Source organism: Antechinus flavipes, chromosome 2 (genome assembly GCF_016432865.1).
Source record: "Antechinus flavipes isolate AdamAnt ecotype Samford, QLD, Australia chromosome 2, AdamAnt_v2, whole genome shotgun sequence".
NCBI lineage: Eukaryota > Metazoa > Chordata > Mammalia > Dasyuromorphia > Dasyuridae > Antechinus > Antechinus flavipes.
Genome location: NC_067399.1, coordinates 515239864 through 515261512, shown reverse-complemented (window position 1 = coordinate 515261512; position 21649 = coordinate 515239864). Strand labels below are relative to the sequence as shown.

The 21649-nt window shown below is 45.1% G+C and overlaps 1 protein-coding gene across 1 annotated transcript; it reads left to right on the top strand.

Moving 5' to 3' along the window:
* Window positions 1–1074: 1074 nt before the first annotated feature.
* Window positions 1075–18972, top strand: TGM1 (transglutaminase 1). Its single transcript, XM_051980545.1, has 14 exons — window positions 1075–2934; window positions 3471–3659; window positions 4433–4681; window positions 5394–5512; window positions 5859–5966; window positions 6384–6558; window positions 6856–6994; window positions 7166–7269; window positions 9684–9772; window positions 11680–11833; window positions 12310–12591; window positions 13395–13555; window positions 14212–14348; window positions 18561–18972. The coding sequence occupies exons 1-14, from the start codon at window positions 2637–2639 to the stop codon at window positions 18784–18786; spliced, it is 2430 nt and encodes an 809-aa protein (XP_051836505.1). The 5' UTR covers window positions 1075–2636; the 3' UTR covers window positions 18787–18972.
* Window positions 18973–21649: the final 2677 nt, after the last annotated feature.

Sequence of the window (21649 nt, the reverse complement as noted above, 5' to 3'; positions counted from 1 at the left end):
AAAAACATGACAACACATCCCCATTCTTTTTGGATTTTTTCTGCTTGCTGCCAGGATCCGTTGCCCCCTGCCTTTCTGGGTTCTTAGTCATTGACCTTAGGGCTTCATCCCATATGAAGTGGAGGAGTGAGGCAATTAGCCAAGAAAATGAGGAACTTTCACCAAAAGTATCTACATAATTATGTAGAGCATCTCTGAGTCTCACAGGAAATATCTAGCCTTGCTTTCTGTCTCTTGCTTCCTCTGCCTTCAGGTCTTGGGGAGGGAGAATTGGGTGCATATATAGGCAGGTGTCTGGAGCTGGTTGGTCAGCATTCCCTGGAAGAATTCCAAAGTCTAGGAAAGGAACAGCCCTCAGCCAATCTTTCAAATCTTATCTTTTTTTAAAAAAATCAAAGAACCTTTTAATTTTGGAGTAAAAGCTAAAAGGAATCAACATCAATAATCCTGTAACCTCTTTCAGGTTTTAACAATTGTGGGTGTCTGTGCATAGATAACTGTCCCTATTAATATATTTTACCAGAATTGAATCCAGTGTTTAACCACTTTTGCCATGGGGGAAGAGCAGGGTATATAATGTAACCTGTTGAGGAAGAACTAGCTGTTACTCAAGACAGTCGCTCAGGAAAAAATCCACACACCCTTTCTTGGTCTGGAGACACTATAGAAATGCTGCTTCCCATTCCATGACTAGACCTGTGGAAGAAAGGGCAAAGACCTCACCGACCAAGAGGGTGAAACAGGTGTGGCTGGTGTGAGTAGAACAGTTTTGGGGCCCAGCAGGCCGGGTGGAAGACAGCTGAGCCGGTGGAACAGGGCAAGGAAGAAGGATAGCCGGTGTAGCCAGTCTGAGTGTTAGGTCTATGATGTCACCTAGCCCGCACACTTGGGACTCCTGAGATGTGGCAATGCAAACTCCACCCTGGACCTGCCAAATTGAACCTTTTCAGTGAAACATCATCATCTTTTCCTGCCTTAGTCCCTCATTTTTCTTATTAGTAATAAGTTCTTAGGATAGAGGGAAATATAGATAGAGAGATGTCTCAGAATATTGGGGGAAATGGAGGAGTGGCCCACCAGAGTTGCAAATAATTGCTCAGGAAAATGAAAGATATCAACTTAATTGATTACAAGTGTGAGGGGCTCTGGACTCAAATTCCACGCCCTTACTTTAAGGCCTTAGGACTTCACATATCCTACCCACCATGTCCCAAATCGAAGCCCTTATGCATCCCCAAAGAGTTGAAGGCCACTGCTGCTAGTGATCCTCACATTTACCTTGGTTTCTGCCATAATATCTTAATATGGGTTTCAGGTGAGCTATGAGTGTAAGGGATCAGGAGAGCACTAGGGAGAGGCGAACAAATCAATAAAAACTGCTAAAGGACTGAGAAATCCTTTAGAGTCGAGGATTATGGTTCAAGATCCAAACTAAAAGATTGCTGGTACTGACTTGTTGGGGGGGTGGCCCTAGGTCTTAGGATCCCTTGCCCAGATGCCAAAAAGGGACAGACCCTCCGGCCCCCGAGAACATCATGGACTTCGCTGGACCCTGACTCCCCTTTTTTAACTTGCCCACACCCTCCACATTCCCTATCCAGATCCTACTCCTTAGGGTTTGTATTTCCCAGAAAAGGTAGAGCCAGGGGTAAGGGGGCCCGTGCCCCTTCTTCCTTCCCCTCTTAGGCACCTTGAGTAATGCAGGGTTCCTCTTCCCAGAAGCCCCGCCCCTCTCCAGCGCCGGCCACCCCGCCCCAAGCTTTAAACGAGCTGTCAGTCCCATCCGTCCGTAGGTCCCGGTCTGGTCCCGTGTCCGGGACTCAGCGCTAGCGCTGCTGCTGCTGCCGCCGCCGCCACCGCCACCGCCAGGTGAGAGGGAGGGATGGAACCCTGCGCGGACTCAGGCATCGGGACGGGAGGGAGTTTTTGCCCCCTCCTCGATTGAGGTCCAGGGCTTTCTCCATAATCTCCGGAGGCTGCGCTTTGCCTCAGAACCCAAACCGTACTTTCTTCTCCGGCCCTTTACCCCCCTGTTCTCCCCTGCGGCATCCCAGTTCCAGCTCCCTCCCCTTTTGCCTCCCTGAAATTCACCGCACTACACCTTCCAGGCATTTCAGACAACTTGTGTGAAAATGGGTAGGAAAGAAACAACCCTGCTCCCCGCCGACCACAGCCCGCCTTGCCTCCTTGGGAAAGGGGGAGAGTGGGTGGGGAGGTCTCTTAAGAATTATTTTAGAAACAAGGCAAATCTTTAATATATTACCTGGGCGCCTCACAAGAGAAGAGGACTAGGCAGACATTAAGAAAGGCAGCTTCTCAGAATGGATCTGTCCTTTAGGGGTCCACGTGGAGTGGAGTGTCTTTTGGACCGGGAGGAAATTATGGACATTAGTGAACATTAGGGTCCCTGGATGTATCTGGTGAGAGGGAAGTTCCAGGATCCCAAGTGGGTCTGATCTAAAGTAGGCTCTCTGAAGAGGTTTAGCTATAAGGAAGCAATTCCTAGGTAGCTCAGGTTGGAGTGGAGGTGGAGGCTGGGGCTCAATCTCGTCGGAGTTGCGGTTCTTGGGAAGGTCAGATTGGAGATACTTGAGCCTGTTTTTACCATAATTTGTCACTGCTTCTTGGCAGCCACTATGACTGACGGGTCCCGATCGGATGTGGGGCGATGGGGTGGGAGCTCCTGGCAGCCCAGCGTCACACCTTCTCCTGAGCCAGAACCAGATACTCGCTCCCGGGGGTCAGGTCGCTCTTTCTGGGCCCGATGCTGCAGCTGTTGTTCCTGCCGAGGAGCTGATGATGACTGGGGCCCAGAACCTGCAGGCCCCCGAGGTTCGGGTCGCCCCGGATCCCGAGGTTCAGGATCTCGGGGTTCCGGTCGTCCTGGCTCCAGAGGCAGTGGGGTCAATGCAGCAGGCGACGGTGTTGTCCGAGGTGAGCTTTCAAACATGTCTCATTCCAGAAGGGGAATTCTCAGGAACCTCTTGACCCTAAGTAAAAGGGTTCTTGGGCCATGGTTAATATGTAGAGGGGGGAAGAATGGGTTTGCCCTTTGCCATTAGCCATTCAGGTCCCATTAAGATGCAGCTGCCGTTCTAAGATTCCTGAGGTCCACCAAAGGGCTAGATTTAGGATTCTGGGGTCCTTTGAGCTGGGAAGGGGAAAAAAATAAGCATTTATTAAGGTCCAACTGTATGCCAGTCTCGGGGCTAAGCACTTTAGGATTATTATCTCACTTGATCCTTACAACCACCCTGCAAAGCAGGTCCTGTTGTTTATTATCCCCATTTTACAATTGGGAAAAACTGAAGCAGAGAGAAATAGAGGTTAAGGTCCAAGCTGACCACACAGCTAAGTAAATATCTGGCACTGGGTCAGCTGACTCCAGGGTCAACACTTTCCCCGGATCACCCAGCTGGCTCTTTGGCCGGAGCCAGAGTGGGGGTCTGAACCAGCTGTGGTCCTTCCAGATGGCATGCTGGTAGTGACTGGAGTGGATCTGATGAGCGGGCGCTCTGATCAGAACCGGCGGGAGCACCACACAGAGGACTATGAATATGATGACCTCATCATTCGCCGAGGACAACCTTTCCTCGTCACGGTCAGCCTGTCTCGGCCCTACTCATCTTCAGACCGCATGGCCCTGGAGCTGCTTATCGGTCAGTGCCGAGGAACAGGAACCGAGAGAAGGGGAAGCCCTCCTCAGTCTCCCAGTTGTGCTTCCCTGCAGTGTTAGGACCAACGATAGCATCCTCTCCATCTTTCCTGTGTCCTCTCACTGAGGTCTGAGGTGTTTGTGCACATTTCTACCTGAGCTGCTCTCCAGTCCTGTTCCTTTCTCGGGATGCTCTCTCCTGAGTGCTGAGTGTCTGTCCCATGTCAACAGGTGGATGATGGGTGTGTCTTTCCGTGTTTCTCTTTCTGGACTTTTTTCCCCGAGCGTGTGGGTGTCTCTGACTCTCCCTGTGACTCTGCATGTCTCAGTGTCTCTGTCCCTTCTGCCTGGGGCTGGGTGCGTTGTTCTTTGGCTGCGAAGGCCAGTGATTATGCAGCTACTGGGGGCGGAAGACTCCTTGTAGCCTCTGATTAGAGCCTCACTTGCCCACCTCGGCCTCTAATTTCCTGGGCCCTCTCCTGGGTGTCCTGGATTCTGCTGGAAGCCTGGGGAGCTGATGAGGTGAGGGCTTGGGGTCAGGGCTGATCCTCCCTCCTCGGCAAGCAATGACCTTAGGGCCTCTCCTTGCCTCATTCTGCTTGGTGGCAGGGGGACAGAACCTCTAGAGCCAGTTGAGATGGGAGCTGATAGTCATTGATTAATGTTACCAGAACAAAACTGAAAAGGGACTACCCATGCCCAGGGATGCCACCCAGTTTGGATCTTTGCCACCCAGATCTCGCCTCTTTAACTCCTTTCTTCATCTGCTCCCCTTAGGTGCCAACCCTGAAATAGGCAAGGGGACCCATGTGATCATCCCTGTGGGCAAGGGAGGGAGTGGGGGCTGGAAGGCCCAGGTGATCAAGTCGAACGGGCAGCACGTGGACCTAAAAGTCCACGTCTCCGCCAACGCCATCGTGGGCAAGTTCCGTTTTACTGTCCGAACACGAACTGACGCAGGGGAGTTCCAGCTGCCTTTTGATCCCCGAAATGAAATCTACATCCTCTTCAACCCTTGGTGTTCTGGTGAGCCTGTGGTTGGTAAGGGTTGGATGGCAGGGCACGAAGGCTGAGAGATAAGGGAACAGAATGATCACCACAAGTCAAATTGAGTAGATTCCCGTGATCCCATGCCACTAGGCAAAGGTCTTACAGATGTTAGGATTTCGTGAGGTCTAAATTGTGAAACACTTCATAGGGCCCCTCATCCAACTCCTTTCTTTTACATATGAGGAAACTCAAACTCAGAGAAGTCACTTAGCTAAAAAAAAAAAATTCAGAATTTGTACTTGTTTTCAGGCCCCAAATCTACTTGTCTTTCCATTTCACTAGTCTCTTTGTCTGTTCCATTTCCCCATGTCCTTCACCCCCCGCTTCCCTCTGCTTCAAACCAAAGGTCGAGGGAAATGTTGGACCACCTAATGGAGACCTGACCTGACCTGTGATGGCTCAATGGGAACGGCTTTCTGGTTGCTAACATCCACACCCCTTTCCGAGTCTTGATATTTATATTGAGATTGGGTTGTGCTGTCCACCACATGGCTTTTTTAAGCTTCTCATACCGACGCCCCAGAGGAAGATTTGCCCCACTACTTTTACCCCGACCCTACAGCTCAACTATAAACTCCACAGCCTCCAATAGAAAGCGGAGTGTTCAGGGAAGGGTAGAGAACATCAGGATTGGGAGACCCGGGCTATGCCCTTGACAGGCCTATATGTTTATCCTGGGGGCTGACAGATGATCCTGTGTATGTGGAACATGAAAGCTGGCGTCAAGAATATGTGCTCAATGAGTCTGGTCGAATTTACTATGGCACAGAGGCACAGATCGGAGAGAGGACCTGGAACTATGGCCAAGTATGGGGCAAGGAAAAAGAACAGGACGAGAATATGAAGGGAGAACTGGGGCAGGAGAGAGGAGCTGAGAGGGGACATGAATGAGTCGGGAAGGCAGGGGCAGAGGGAGATGAGTGAGAGGGGAGGGTTGCAGGAGGGGGAGATGAATGAGAAGGAAGATTTAAGGCAGGGAAAGATATAAGGGAAAGAAAAATAGAGGGGAGAAATCAGAAGAGATGAATGGTATTACAAATAGAATGAGAGGAGAGAGTTTGAGTCAAGGGATACTGGGAAGGAAGGGAAGCCTGGAGTGTCTGACGGGGAGAGATCTCTAAGGTAATCATGAGTGTGTTCTCTCCCCTCCCAGTTTGACCACGGTGTCCTGGATGCCTGTCTCTACATCTTGGACCGGCGGGGAATGCCATATGCAGGGCGGGGGGACCCTGTCAGTGTCTCCCGAGTCATCTCTGCTATGGTATGTTCCCCACACACCCCATCACGAGCCAAGGGGCTTCTCCTGCTTCCCACCACGTCTGACTCCTCAAGCTGCCTTCACTTCTCATCCCCCGCCCCTTTCCTACTCTCCCTCCACACCTTCTTTGGGTAAAGAAACCATACCAAAGAAACCTCTCTGCCCCCTCCCAGCTTCTGGTGTACCCCCATACACACCCATCCTGGCTCCTGTTCCAACTCTTCTGGAATGTGTGGCCAAACCCAAAACTTGGCACACCCAGGAATTACATTCCTATGTCAAAACTTGGGTGGTAAAGGGTGGAGGGGCAGCTGAGCCTTGGTGGGGAGGAAGAGCCAGCAGAGAGACACACGTGGGGGGGGGCACTCGGGGACAGGAAGGGGCTGAGGGGACAGCCCTCAGCCTCCCCGCTCCCCGCAGGTGAACTCTCTAGATGACAATGGGGTTCTGATCGGAAACTGGTCGGGAGATTACTCCAGAGGCACGAACCCCTCAGCTTGGGTGGGCAGCGTGGAGATCCTCCTGAGCTACCTGCGAACGGGCTACTCGGTTCCCTATGGCCAGTGCTGGGTTTTTGCTGGTGTCACCACCACAGGTAAGGGAGGACAGTCCAACTCTGACCCCACGGGAGGCCGTGACCTCTAAGTTCTCAGATCCAGGGATCCCCGGTATCCCCGCCCTAGATTCCCTTTAACCCCACGACTCCATAACACCTGTGGGACCAGGGCAGGGATTAGGCGGGGGTGGCCTGGCAAGCTGGCATTAATTATTCGTAATTAGCCTTAACAAGGGAAGTGGGGGTAGGAAGAAGGGAAGGGCAGGGAGCCGAGGCAGGCAGGCGGCCTGACCCCCGGTGCCCCCCACCCCCATGCACTGGCTCTCCCCTCCGCAGTGCTCCGGTGCCTCGGGATTGCCACCAGGACCGTCACCAACTATAACTCGGCCCACGACACGGATACCTCACTCACCATGGACATTTATTTTGATGAGAACATGAAGCCGCTGGAGCACCTGAATCGTGATTCTGTGTGGTGAGGAAGGAGGGAGCGGAGAGGGGCAGGTCGCGGGCTTCTGTATGGGCGACGGAGGGTGCGGTGGGAAAGCCCGGCCGCTCCTTTTCTGACCCGCCCTGCCAGAAGCGGGGAGTTGGTGGGTGAAAGGAGGGGTAGAATCAGTGAAGGGGAATATTCTGTCTGCCCCAGGAACTTCCACGTCTGGAACGACTGTTGGATGAGGCGGTCAGATCTGCAGTCGGGTTTTGACGGCTGGCAGGTGGTGGATGCCACCCCGCAAGAAACCAGCAGTGGTAAGGGAGCCCCAACTCCACATTTCTTCTCCCCGGACCATCTGTGCCCACCTCTTGCCAAGAGGATACTCCTCCTGCTTGCCTCTCAGCTCTATTCCCTTCCAGTCCTTTTTTTGCTACTGATCCTATGTCTTTCAGATCTTGGGATCTCCTTCCTTTTCCCATCTTGAATTTCAGAGAGGACTCCATATATCTAATCTAACCATCTGGTCCAAACTGTTCTGAAAAAGAATCTTTACTAAAATTAAACCAAAATATAATATATATACATAATATATATACATGTGGGTGTGTATGAGGTTAAACCTAGCCTTTGCTTAAAGATCTCCAGGGAAGGGGAAACAACTACCTTCTCAAAGCAACCCATTCAACTTTTTAGTATTTTTAATTATTAGGCTTAACGTCAAAAAAGCTTCTTAAATTTGTCTCTTTGCAACGTCTACCTATAATTCCTAATTCTGCTCTCTAAGTTTCCTCCTTCCCCGTGCTCTTTCCCCCTATTATTCTCTCCAGTATGTGGATTATTTCTCTCTGTCTCTAGACAAACTTCCTTTCAGTGTTCCATTTGATTTCCTACTCCACCATCCTGTATCTTTTAACAATCCCATTTCTGGGTGCTTATTTATCAACTCCTATCTTCACCCCAGTTCCTTCAAGTAATCTGAATTTCAGAAGAATAAGAACCAAGAGACTTAGCTTGAAGTTCTTCTCCTCTCAGAGTTTCTATTTCCTCATGCACAAAAAGAGGGGATGCAGATCAAATCATCTCCAGGGTCCCTTTGGCCCCCCAACCTTTCTTTGATTTTGTGGAGGTACAGCCAATCTTTTACCTCTGTTGTAGAAGCTTTTTGTGACCTTTCCTGCCAAAAACCTGATTGGTTATTTTTTTAAAATAACTTTTTATTGACAAGACCCATGCCAGCATAATTTTTTACATTATCCCTTGCACTCACTTCTGTTCCAATTTTTCCCCTCCCTCCCTCCACCCCTTCCCCCAGATGGCAAGCAGTCCTTTACATGTTAAATAGGTTACAGTATATCCTAGATACAATATATGTGTGCAGAACCGAACAGTTCTCTTGTTGCACAGGGAGAATTGAATTCAGAAGGTATAAATAACCCGGGAAGAAAAACAAAAATCCAAGCAGTTTATATTCATTTCCCAGTGTTCTTTCTTTGGGTGTAGCTGCTTCTGTCCATCCTTGATCAATTGAAACCGAATTAGTTCTCTTTGTTGAAGAGATCCACTTCCATCAGAATACATCCTCAAACAGTATCGTTGTTGAGGTATATAATGATCTCCTGGTTCTGCTCATTTCACTCAGCATCAGTTCATGTAAGTCTCGCCCTGATTGGTTATTTTGTTTGGAAAAATAACATCATGGTTCTAGTGGTCAAGAGAGCATCTGACCCTTATAAAGTAGAAGCACAATTTCAGCCAATCAAATTAGAATACACAAATGACCTAGATATCATCTGTCCTTCCCAGTAGGAGACTCATCCTAAACCCAAAATCAGAAGAGTGGAAACAATAGGAAAATCCATGAGTTCTCTCAAAAACATACAGAATCAACTTCAGTATGCCTTTCTGGCTTTTTTCCCCAAGTGTTTCTTTTGGATGGGACCCCATGTCTGATGGGACCCTGAATTTTTTAGTAGAAGACAGGCACAAATTTCCTCTATCCTTATACTTGGGGCTGGGGAAGAAGGGGAGAATGGCTGAATAAATATGTGACAGGTTGTCAGTTTAGCTCTTACACTATAATCTCAATATAACATGTGACTGTGGATGTCTATTTTTCCATCTGTGGACAAATCAATCAATTTCTTCATCAATAAAAGGGTATTATAATGCCCCTAATAATGCCATTTATAATAAGGCTTATGGTGAGGAAAGTATTTTTGTAAACTGTGAAACATTCAACAAGCATAAATAATTTTTATCATTATTATTATTTGCTACCCTGAGATTTCTGAGTTTCTTCAGTGATTGTGGCTGAGCCATACTCACAGCCTACTCCAGAGAAGAACCAGAAAGATTACTGTTCATCCAGGGATATGCTGGAGCCAGCTTGTACTGGCATGAGAGCTGGTTGTTAAATTTTTAGCATACATAATCAAGCAAATGCTACAAACCATGGCTTGATTTCTTGTTTTATTAGTTGTTTAGACTTAAGAAAGTGAGAGAGAAAATGTTAATAATATAGAGTAAGCTTTAAAGTGTGTTGTGTATTTTTTTCTCTCAGAGAGCCAGTCATTAAACATTTACAAGCACATTCTATGCTCAAATTTGTCTCTTTACAATGTCTACCTATAATTCCTGATCCTGCCCTCTAAGATCCTCCTTCCCTATCCTCTCTGCTCCCTGCATCCCAGGCAACAAAACACCTGACCAGTATTCCCTGATTCTCTAGGCATCTTCTGTTGTGGTCCCTGCTCAGTGGAGTCCATTAAGAATGGCCTGGTCTATATGAAGTATGATACACCCTTCATCTTTGCTGAGGTAAAAGAACTTCATGGAATAGATGCATTTTTTTATATTTCATGCCCTAATCCATTCCCTTTATTATGAAATTGTATTGAAATGTAGACCACCTCTTATTGCATTCTCTGGCCCAATCCTGTGTAATGGCAGTGATCCCATTGGAGCATGAATTATGGGTGTATGGGGGATGAGACACAGGGTTCAGTCTCTGCTAAAGAAAAGAACAACTAGAAGCTTTTGGTTGGATCCTCTGTGCCTCCTCCCAGCCCTGTGATGGGGCATGGCATCAGAGGGAAAGAGCTGCCCACTAAGGAGATGATAAAGGGAGAAACAACTTCTGTTCTTGCATTCTTCTTCCTCTTTTATAAATCTTTGGACTTTTGGACTTTCTATGAAAGTATGGTAGTGGCTTCCTTCTCCCAGGTAGGGGTGGTCATTGCTCACATACAGCAACTGGAGAACGTGTTCAGGCAGACTGGATATCAGAAGTCTTTCACCCAGCAGAACTGACCAAAAAGTGATCCTGAGATAGAAATCATTTCTCTAAAGTCTACAGAGGGTGCTTGCTGCTCATTGGCCAGACTTTACCATAAGTCATGGAGAAAAGGGCTGTGGTTGTGCATAACTTTTATTTTTATTTTTTAATAGTATTTTATTTTTCTAAATACATGTAAAGATTGTTTTCTACATTCACTCTTACAAAGTCTTGTGTTCCATATTTTTCTCCCTCTCCCCTTCCCAAGATATCAAGCAATCTGATATAGGTTAAATGTGCATATCCTTTAGCAAGAGACCAAATCCTCATCCCATCATCCCACAGTGCCAAAGCACATGATGCAGGGGGCTCTTCTTTGTCACAGGCCCAAATTCAACAAACAACAAATTATGCAACTACTAGGTTCTGGGAATACAAAGATTAAAAAAAAAAGCCATAGATTATGTCCTCAGGTTTACAATTTAATAGCAGAGTTAAGACATGTACTTAGGGACAGTGTGGAAAAGTGAATATAGAGCTGACCCAGAATGAGTAAGGTCTGGATTTAAGTCTGGGCTCTGACTCATACTGCCTGAAGAAGTCACTTACCCCAAAAGACTATAAGCTATAATATAAGGCCATTACCAATCTCATTGATGGGGGAAATTTTCTCATTGGAACTTCCTACATCAATGAAATCATAGTTCCAAACCAAAAAAAAAAGTTAATTACATAAATAAGTATCATACAAAAAAGACTGTAAGGGGAAGGGAAAAGGAATAGTCTTGATTATAAGGGATATAAGATATAGTATTTAGGGATAAGGAGATATAAGAAATAGGAATAAAAATCACTCAGATTGAGGTGTCAGGAAAGGCTTAAGAGAAAGCTGTTGTTGGTTAGTTGTTTTAATCAAGTCCAATTTTTAAAGACCCCATTTGGGGCTTTCTTGGCAAAGATACTAGAGTAGTTTGTCATTTCATTTTCTATTTCCATTTCCATTTACAGATAAGGAACTGAGGCAAATAAGGTTAAATGACTTGCCCAGAGTCACACAGCTAGTAAGCGTCTGAGGTAGGATTTGAACTCAGAAGATGAGTCTTCCTGACTCCAGATCCTGCATTCTCTCTATTGTACCCCAAAGCTGTCCTCATAATTCTGATAGGTTTTTTAAGGAAGGGGAGAATTTTAATTGTAGAAGAAGTACATCCCAGACTGGATGGATTGGAGGACAGCCTGTGTTATAGAAATATATGCAAGAAAAGATTGATGAAATAATTTATTAGTAGTTCAATGTGGTTGAACATAAATGCCTTAAAAGGAGTAGCTAATGAAATGAAATGGAAAGGTAGGTTGGAAGCAAGTTGTGTTGCGTAGGTCTGTTCTCCACAATATCATAGAAGGTCTTACTCACTACTCACTAACTCCTTACCTCCTTTACCATTCCCAGGTCAACAGTGACAAGGTCTACTGGCAACGGCAGGATGATGGCAGCTTCAAGATTGTCTATGTGGAGGAGAAGGCCATTGGGACCCTCATCTGCACCAAAGCCGTTGGCTCTAACATGAGGGAGGATATTACTCATATCTATAAACACCCTGAAGGTACCTGCTCTGGGTCCTGGGAAATGCTTTCTCTTCGGGACTATCCATTTGAGCACCTCCCTGACTCTGTGGCTCCATGCTTTATCTCTGAGGTCCCGCTGCATGGTTTCCCAAACTTGCACTACTCAGCTTACATTTGTCAGGCGTCTATCACGTGCAAAGCCCCATGATCTTTGGCTGCCCAGAATGTATAATCTAGTGGAAGAGATCAAAACTTGTGCTCAACTATAAAACCAGATATGATAAGTACATTTGGGGTGCAAAGTGCCTTGGAAATTCAGATGAGGAAGAGGTCTCTTCCAACTTGGAACACTCAGGGAAGGCTTAGTGGGATGGCAGCTCTCGGATCGGATCTTTAAAAAGAGATTTTTCAGTAAGCATCATTGGGATGGAGGACTCTTTTCCTGGCCTTCTCTTGTAAGCATGGCCTCTGGCACCATCTTTTCCCATTTGTACCCTCTCCTGCTGGTCACCAGGGTCTGATGCAGAGAGGAAGGCAGTAGAGACGGCAGCAGCCCACGGCAGCAAACCCAACATATACTCAAACCGGGATTCAGCCGAAGATGTGTCGGTTCAGGTGGAAGCCCAGGATGCAGTGATGGGACAAGACCTAGTAGTCAACGTGGTGTTGACCAACCGTGGAAGCAGTCGGCGTACCGTAAAATTACACCTCTACCTCTCCGTCACCTTCTACACCGGGGTCACCGGCCCCGTCTTCAAAGACAGCAAGAAGGAGGTGGCACTGTCCCCTGGAAGCTGTAAGATCTTCTTCTCTAGCTTTTGCTACTCCTGGCCATTTGGGTATAGTCTCTTTATTCATGCTCCCACTCCTGGTTAGGCCCTTGTCCCCTACTGACTGAACCATCTGCCTATCTCAAGTCTTTCCTTTCTCCACACAGATACCAAATGATTTTCCTAAAGCACAGGTCTGACCGTGTCACTGCCCTGCTCAATAAAACTCAGTGGCTCTCTATTCCCTCTAGGATCAAATACATAGTTCTCTGTTTGAAACTTAAAGCCTTTTATAACCTGATTCAGGTAACCTCTCCATCTTAAATATACATTACTCATCTTCATGTACTATAGTTTCCAGCCAAACTGGACTTCTCTATTTCCAATCTGTGTGTCTTTGCACAAGCTGTCCCCATGTTTCCGACACATGTTTTTTTTTTCCCATCTCTCTGGTTTCTGGCAAAATTCAGGTCAAAGATCACCTTCTACAGGAGACCTTTTCTGATTTCCACCTACCTCTAGCTGCAAGTATTTCCACTATAAAAATGACCTTGTATTTATGCTGTATGTATTTAGTATATTTTTATACATGTACATGTTTTCCCCAACAAACTATAGGTTCCTAGAGGGCAGGAATTATTTCATTTTTGTCTCTGCATCTCCAGTACCTGGCACATTGCTTAGTGAATGTTTGAGTGCTTGATTATTGCAACATACCCCTTTTTGGCCAGCCAGGAGAAAGCTTAGAACTGGACCAGCAGAAGCAAGGGGAGGGACGTGGTTAAAGATGCACATGCTCTGTCTGATACCTCTTTTTCTCCCACTCCAGCTGAGCGTGTGGCTCTGCCTGTGGCCTACTCAGAGTACCGGCCACATCTGGTGGATCAGGGAGCTATGCTGCTGAACGTGTCAGGTCACGTCAAAGAGAATGGGCAGGTGATCGCCAAGCAACACACCTTCCGCCTTCGAACCCCTGACCTCTCCCTCACGGTAAGAAACTAACCTTATGTGGGGTGAAAGGGGGGCTGGTCAGAGACAGGCTGAGGGGTGTTAAGGACCAAGCCTAAGTGTGAAGGGGCAGGTCAGTTTTCCAAGAGCCGCCACAGCTGTGAATCACAACACCCCTGAAGGAACTGCAAACCAGCCTTTCCTGACTCAGATGCTGCTTGTGAACTGGGAATGCAATAAATCAGAGGCAAGAGGCAGGAGGAGAGAGGTCAGAGAATGCACCTGTCTCTCAGCCTCCTTGTATCATCATCATCCTCTCACACGAAGGGACCTATTCTGCTGGCCAGAATTAGTTCCCCAGCAGCCACTGGCAGGTTGTTCCCATCACATAGGGGCAACACAGGAGGAACAGGGACCTCAAAGGGTTAGCCTGAATTCTAACAAGAAATCCAAGAAAGAAGGGTTGGTTTTGAAAGTCATTAGGTTAGAGCTGAAAGAGACCCTATCTGAATGGCCAGGGTTGGGGGGCAGCTTGGTAGCATCCTTCTGTTTCTGCTGATTGGAAAGTCTTGGGTGATGAGATCTTTATGAAAGGCAGGATCGTTGCTGAGGGTCTCTAACTCAGCAAAGTTATCTTAGATGTTGGTAAAGAAGTCATTACATGCAATCAGAAAGTCCTCATTTTTGCTTTGTCTCAGGTGCTGGGGGCAGCTGTGGTCGGCCAGGAGACAGAAGTACAGATTATCTTCAGGAACCCGCTGCCTGTCACTCTCACCAAAGTGGTCTTCCGACTGGAGGGCTCTGGGCTCCAGAGGCCCAAGGTTCTCAATGTTGGGTGAGTCTCACCCCTTTGCTCTGACTCTCCTTTCCGTCACTCCAGGTTTGTTAACTAGGGAGACATTTAAACAACCCAGGAAGGAACTCGGCATCCTCACCATTCAATTCATGTTTACTGAGGCCAAATGCGTGCAGAGAAGTCTATATGTAACATGCTCTTCCTTGAGACCTTCATAGGGAGATCAGACATAAACATTAAGCCATTAGAGAAAAATACAAGACAGGCTGCAGCTTAGTGGCTCATTTAACATTACAGGAGCTTAGAGAAGGGAGCCAGTGTAGACTAGAAAGGCTTATGGAGCTCATGTAGAGGCTTAGGTTGAGAACTGGAAGGCACCTCAAGGTTCCTCATCTGTCACAGAGCATCTGATGGTTCAAACCTTTTACTAAAAATATTCCAGTGTACCCAGGCAGAAGCAGATTCCAAGCAGAGGAAAATAAAAGGAAGGAAAAGCTATTGGCAAAGAGTTAAAAATGCTAAGCAAAGAAGTCCTTGGTCCCAAGTTCTCCACTAGCATCCTGACAGCCATCTTTCTTATCACAGGGCCCACAGTTAGTTCCCAGATCAGTGCACCCCATGGCAAAGTTAACACAAACTCTTCCTTGATCTGCCATACAACTTCCTTGCTTGCAAGGCTGTATTATGACCTGGCTGTATTATGAGGAAGGGAATATTGTCTTATTTCCCCAAATCCCAGTATCTTGACTCACAACACTTGGAGGATGTACTAGTCCAACTTCTTTATTTCCCAGATAAGGAAATGAAGTCCAGAGAAATTTAATGATTTGCCAAAGCATATATTGCCAAATATAGGATAGTAAGTTGCAAAGGAGAATTGGAACTCAATTCTTCTGACTCCAAATCCATTGCCCACCATTCCATCATATCATACTGCCTGTATTAATATGCCATACTTGTTCTAATATTCTCCATGTGATGGACCCGTTTTGTTTCCAGTTCAGTCTAACTCTTCATTTCCATACTCTCTATGAGGTGTTTTTGTTTTTGTTTTTTGGCAAAAATATTGAAGTGGTTTGCCTGTTCCTTCTTCAGTGAACTGAGGCAAACAGATTAAATGACTTTTCAGGCTCACAGGGCTCGTATTTGAGGGCAGATTGGAATTCAGGTCTTTCTGACTTCCCAGGGCTCTATCCACTAAGCCACCTAGCTGCTCCTTCTTTATCATCTCTCAGAAAATATTATTATGGATATTTTGGTATAAATTATAGACTTTGGTTTTCTCACAGTAGTATTGACATTACGGGGTCAAAAGATATAAAGACTTTGGTTACTTTTCTCAATGATATAAGGCTAGCCTGTTGGTCTTAAAGTCAGAAGCACCTGAGTTTGAATAAAGCCTCTTCAGATTGGTGAGCTCCCTAAGAGTTGGTTTTCACCTATGTAAAATGAAATGATAAATAGCACTTCCTTCAAAGGTTGTAATGAGAATCATGGAAGATGATATCAGTCATAATGATAATGATGGTGATTTGGAGGAGGAGGCTGGGCTTGAGCTGGATACTGTCCCATCATCATCGTCGCATCTATGTGGCAAAAACTAGCTGGTGTGGTGAATAAAGTATTGCACTTTATTCAGGAAGACCTGATCAACACTTAGCTATGTGATTCTACTTAGGTCACTTACCTTTCTCTACCTCAATTTCTTCCTGTAAAATCAAGATAATAACAGCACCTATCTCACAGGGTTGTTGTGAGGCTCCAATGAGTTCACATAAGTAGAGAGCTTTGTGAGCCTGATGGCACTAGGATTTGGCTCCCTGCTCTCTGTGTTGTTAGAGATCTTTCCTATCCCCAAGGTATAAATGTAATCTCAACCCTGATCCTGGACCCTATTTCTAGCCTTAGAACTACTGAGGTTTAACTCTAAAGACTGCTCTCTGCCTGGACTATAATGAGAATGACTTAGCTCACAGGGAGGCAAGTTACATTCTCAAAGGGACTCTTGGGCTCACCCCTCCCTTAGTCATCTTACTCATCCCCATTTCTTGGCAGTCCCTTCTCTTACTCATAATAGTTGGGGAGGAGGAATGTCTTTTATTCCTAAATCTCTAATAACCTCAATTTCTTCAACTCTCCTTTCTTCCACCTCTTTCTCTTTCCTTTCTGCCCCCAACCCCTCTACTCCTGAATGGGTTTAGCCTATAGCCCATCCCTGTATTCACTTCCTCCCTTGGGAATTTCCATGTCTGATTATGTATCCAATGTAGTCCAAAGTATAGAGCCTAGAAGAAAAAGCCCCTCAGCTACTGACTCAGAAAAATTAGAATCCAATCTACACCCTACTCTAACTCTCAATTGCATATAAAAATACTTGTATTATATTGTAAACGTTTGAAGAAGTAACAACTGATTAAGTTTTTTAATGGCAGCATCCAAACGAGTACTGTCCCTTTTAATTTTAGGATAGTGCAAACTTATTGCAATGATTCGCCATTGCTCAAAACATTTTTTTTCGATGCCACTTTTGGAACTACTTATAAATGTCTCATATGGTAGCAATTCATTAACCTTTGAGGGTGTACTTGACTTTGGTAAATAGCCAATAGTCATTTGGAGCCATATCTAGCATATAAGGCAGTTGATTAAGTTGAGCAATATCATTCTGGGTCAACAAGGAGGTATGACTGACAGGGTTTTGAGACAGATTTTCTTGTGTGAGTTCAACTAGCTCTAGTGGTGAGGTATGCCCCTAAAGATCTGTAGTAATGGCAGTATGAATGGAATAAGTGGGTGGTCTTCCAGGGGCTATTTTAAAGGGGACAATATTCTTTTGAATGGACAAGTTCTGATGTGTTTATTGAGTAATGATATAATGTAATCAAAATCATTTTAGCCACATCATGTAATCTAAGGCAGATCCCTATTTAGAAATACCTGAATTACAAATTATAATCAGTATGTACACACCTATTTCCTCTTAAAGCCCTGCTACAGCTACTATGAGAAATCACAGCTGAACCCAAAGGAAGTCCCATAGAAATCGTGTTTTCAATGGAGGTACTTCGGTACAATGGGAAAAACATGGAAATGAGAGGCTCTGAGTTCAAATCTTACCTCTGCTAGTTCCTATCCCTGTGACTTTGAGAAAAATCACCTTAACCTCTTTCTGTACATTAGTTATCTCTAAAATGAGAGGGGATTGGATTCAGTGATCTATTTCTAAGGCCCTTAGATAATAGTATCATGCTAGCAATATAATTAAGCAATAGTAAAAACTTTAAAGCTTTATATGAGTTGTTATTAGTTAGGAAAGCATTTAAGGACTAGTCTGGGCATCTTATTAGCCCTCAAAACATTGTTTCTATGGGAAAGTACAAACTTTTTAAATAGTATTCTTAGTCTGAGTCTTGCATCACAATTTCTAAATGCATAGAACACCTCAATAGTCCCTTGAAATCTTCCATCAAAAAATCTTAGCACTAGAAGGAATCTCAAAGATTGTCTAATTCAGCCCCTTTATTTTTATAAATCAGGAAACTAACGCTCAAGAAGATGTTCAGGGAATTCTTGTTATATAAATGTCCAAGTCAAATGCTATTTCCCAAAGTTACAGCAGAGAATAGTTTTAGAAAGAGAAAATATTCTCCAGGAGCTTTGGAATCAACCTATTTTTCCTTAAGATGATATTTGCCTCTTTGGAAATGAACTCTATTAAGCTTATATTTCTCCAAGAAGGCTCTAGCTTTCGATAGAGATGAGATAATACACCCAGCACCAGGAAGGATCTGGTTTAAAGTGGAAGTTTGATCAAGAAAAGAAAATAGGATATGCTTAATAGAAAGATCATTAGGGAGAAGGCATTGGTAGGTAGAGAAGATAGAAAAGCATCAGGAGCTGAGAGATAAGAAGAGAAAGACTGCAAAGGAAAGGAACCTAAACCAGAAAAAAGAAACGCTTTTTATAGGATAAGACCATCCATCCTTGGAAGGCCACAAGTTCTAGCTCTTCTTTGACCAGGATATGATCCAGAAAGCCTTTCATTGGCATAGGGCATCTGCCATTTCCTCGTGCGTCCAGGTGTCCAGACTTAGCTGGAAAAATTGCTGGTTAAGGTCTACCTCAAATTGTGCCTGAGACCTTATGCTTGGCTTCCTGCCTTTCTCTAGGCAGTGTCTCTACTCCAGTCTTTACCCTTCTCTGGTGTATCTCTTCCAAACCTCATCTCTTGGTACTAATCTTTCCCTACAGAGACATTGGAGGCAATGAAACAGTGACACTGCGTCAAACATTCGTGCCTGTGCGGCCAGGTCGACGGCAGCTCATTGCCAGCTTGGACAGCCCTCAGCTCTCCCAGGTGCATGGAGTCATCGAGGTAGACGTGGCCCCGGCTTCTGGTGGGAACTTTTTCTCCGGTGACCGAGGTAGCAGTCGCTCAGGAGAGAACGTCCCTATGGCACTCCGAGGAGAAGCCTAAACTTAATATAAGTATGGGACAGAAGCGATAGAAGTATGGACACTTCACTGAAGCAAAGGGCTGGCACAAAAAGGACACCTTGAGGCCTAGGAAGGAAGGCCCAGGAGGCCTGGGGTGGGATCCAACTTTCATACACATTGCATGGCACTGAACAGGTAATAAAGATTGTTTTTGTTTTGTTTTTTAGTGAAGCTTTTGGCTTTGTCCATCTGTTTGCCCATGCAAACCTAAGGAAAATGGCTTCATAAGCCTTTTGATTTCTATACCACATTTGTATACCTAAAGATTTTGTATCCCTGGTTCTGAGATCCCAGATGTTCTAGTCATTATTTGGTCAAATCAGAGAATATTAGAACTGGAAGAGTCTTTAGAGATCATCTAGTTCAACTCTATGATTTAACAAATGAAGGTACTGAAGTTTAGGGAGATTTAGGATTTTTCCTAAGATTATATAGTGAATGGAAGAACCAGGGCTCAATTCTAGATCTTCTGACTCCAAGCCAGGAACCTTTGCCACCACATTCTATTGTGGGCTTCCTAGACTGAACCAATCTGGTCTCTAAGGTTCCATAGGTCTAAGATTTCTCAAATCTTTTTCATACCCTTTCACTCCAATGAGATTTTAATGAGAAAATCACCTGTGTGCTTAATTCCAGTACAAATCTAAATCTAGGAGTATCTGTTGGGATTGGACAAGTCTTGGGGACCTGGTGACAGGACTAGCTATTTGATTTGATTCACTGCCTTGATCTTGTCATCAAAGTGTTTTCTCCCTGTAACAATCACCAACTGAACAGTGTTAATAGAAACATTGGCTATGTGCCCAGTCTAATTCTAGATAGTTTTAAAAGAGAATGATCTAGGATGGCATGAAGTAAGATCATAGGATAATAAATTGATAGTTGAAAGGAACCCTAGAAGTCTCTAAGTATAACCCCTTTGTTTTACAGATGAAGAAAATGAGGCAGGTTAAATGAACTGATTAGGATCTCGCAGTTAGAGAGTATTATATCCTGAGATAGGATTAGAACACAATTTATCCTGATTCTAAATTCAGTTTCTTATCCCCTATGTGATACAACTTCTGAAGAAGCAAGAGGTTTAGAGGCAAGCTGATGTATCCTCTGAGATGTGATAGAAAAGTATGATCCTAGGAATCAAATCAAGCTAACAAGCATTTTTCCTGCCCAATGCTTCATACCAGGCATTGTGCTAAGCATGGGGAGTTCAAAGAAAGGCAAAAATAGTGCCAATCTTCAAGGAGCTCAAAATCTAATGAAGGAGACACCATGCAAATAACTAGGTACAACAAGATACATACAATAGAAACTGGAGATAACAGAGGGGAAGCATTAGCATTAAGGGGGATTGGGAAAGGCTTCTTAGAGAAGGTGGGATTTTAGTTGACACTTGAAAGAAATGAAGAGACAGAGATAAGGAGGGAGAGAACTTCAGGCAAGGGGGACAATCAAGAAATGCATGGATTTAGAAAATGAAGTCTTGTGAGAAAAATGGGATTGACAAGGACTGCAATGTCTCTGAATCACAATACATGAAGAGGAATAAGGTGTAAGCAGACTGGAAAGATAGAAAAGACCAGTTGTAAAGAGATTTAAAAACCAAGGGATTTTTATGAATGGGACCCCAAAACTCTAAAACTCCTTGAAGGACAAATTCTCCTTGAACTCTGCCACTGTGGGGACCCCACCCCAGGACAAGCAGCTTCATTCTGTTGTCAAGAGGAGTTGGAGATACCAATTCCATTGAATTGGAGAAACATCCTATTCAACTGAAGATTTCCTATTCAATTCCACCTCCAGCCACCAGCCTCATTGGGAGGGGAAGCAGACCTTGGCTTGTAGCCAAAGACTTCCTTATAAAAACTGCAGTTTTAAATTCATTTTTTTACAGAGGATCTGACATGCCATGCCATGCTATGCCAAGGGAACCTCTGACAGCTGGAATAATATTCTCTTCCAGCACTACCTATTTCCCTAACAAGACTTTATGCCTGTCAGGATTTCTCTAAACTTTACTTCCCCGTCTGGACTTTGCCACTAAGGAATTCAGCCTTTCTATTCTTGCATAGCAAAGGCTGACTTCCCAATGCCAATAATAAACCTCTTTTTATCAATCTACGTTTTCAGGTTCATAAATTCCTTTATGAAGAAACTCTGCACCGCCAGAAGGGGGGTTCCCCAAAACTCCCTACCCATGCGTTGAATCCCAAGGAGGTGTAGGGGAGCCAAACCTCTCCATTTGGTTTCCTAAACCCTGAACCTGCCACTAGACCTCATCATTTAACTCCCTGACTACCAGGAATCCTAATCTCATTTTGGTTCCCTAAGTCTAGACCTCATCATTTGATTCCCTGACAGAAGGGAACCCCAAAAATCTGGACATCATTTGGTGACCAAATGGAACCCCAGAAATCTAGACAAGGTAAAAAAAAGCCTTCCTTGTTGTTGCCTTTTCTCTAGCTTGCAGAATCCCTTTGTGGGGATTCTCTCTCTCTCTCTCTCTCTCTCTCTGGACTTGTTGGCTATTCTATAGCTGGGACACTCAAACTTTGAGTCGTCAGTCTAACAATTCTCCCTTGCTCGGGGAGCATTTTTGTCTCTCTCCTTCTCTAGAGAAGGACAAGGAGCTGTAGAATCAGGGACACTGTCTAGGGTCAGGTGAGGAGCTATTAAAACAAGAACACTAAAGCTTTTTTTCCCTAGAAATCAAGGAATTCAGTCTTTCTAGTGAAGACTATTGGGTGACCGTTCACAAGGTGTTTTCTAGCTCAGGTAAGCCACCACCCCACCCTTTCTATAGTGGGGGGACAGCTCGATTTCCCAGGGAATAATCAAGTTGTCCG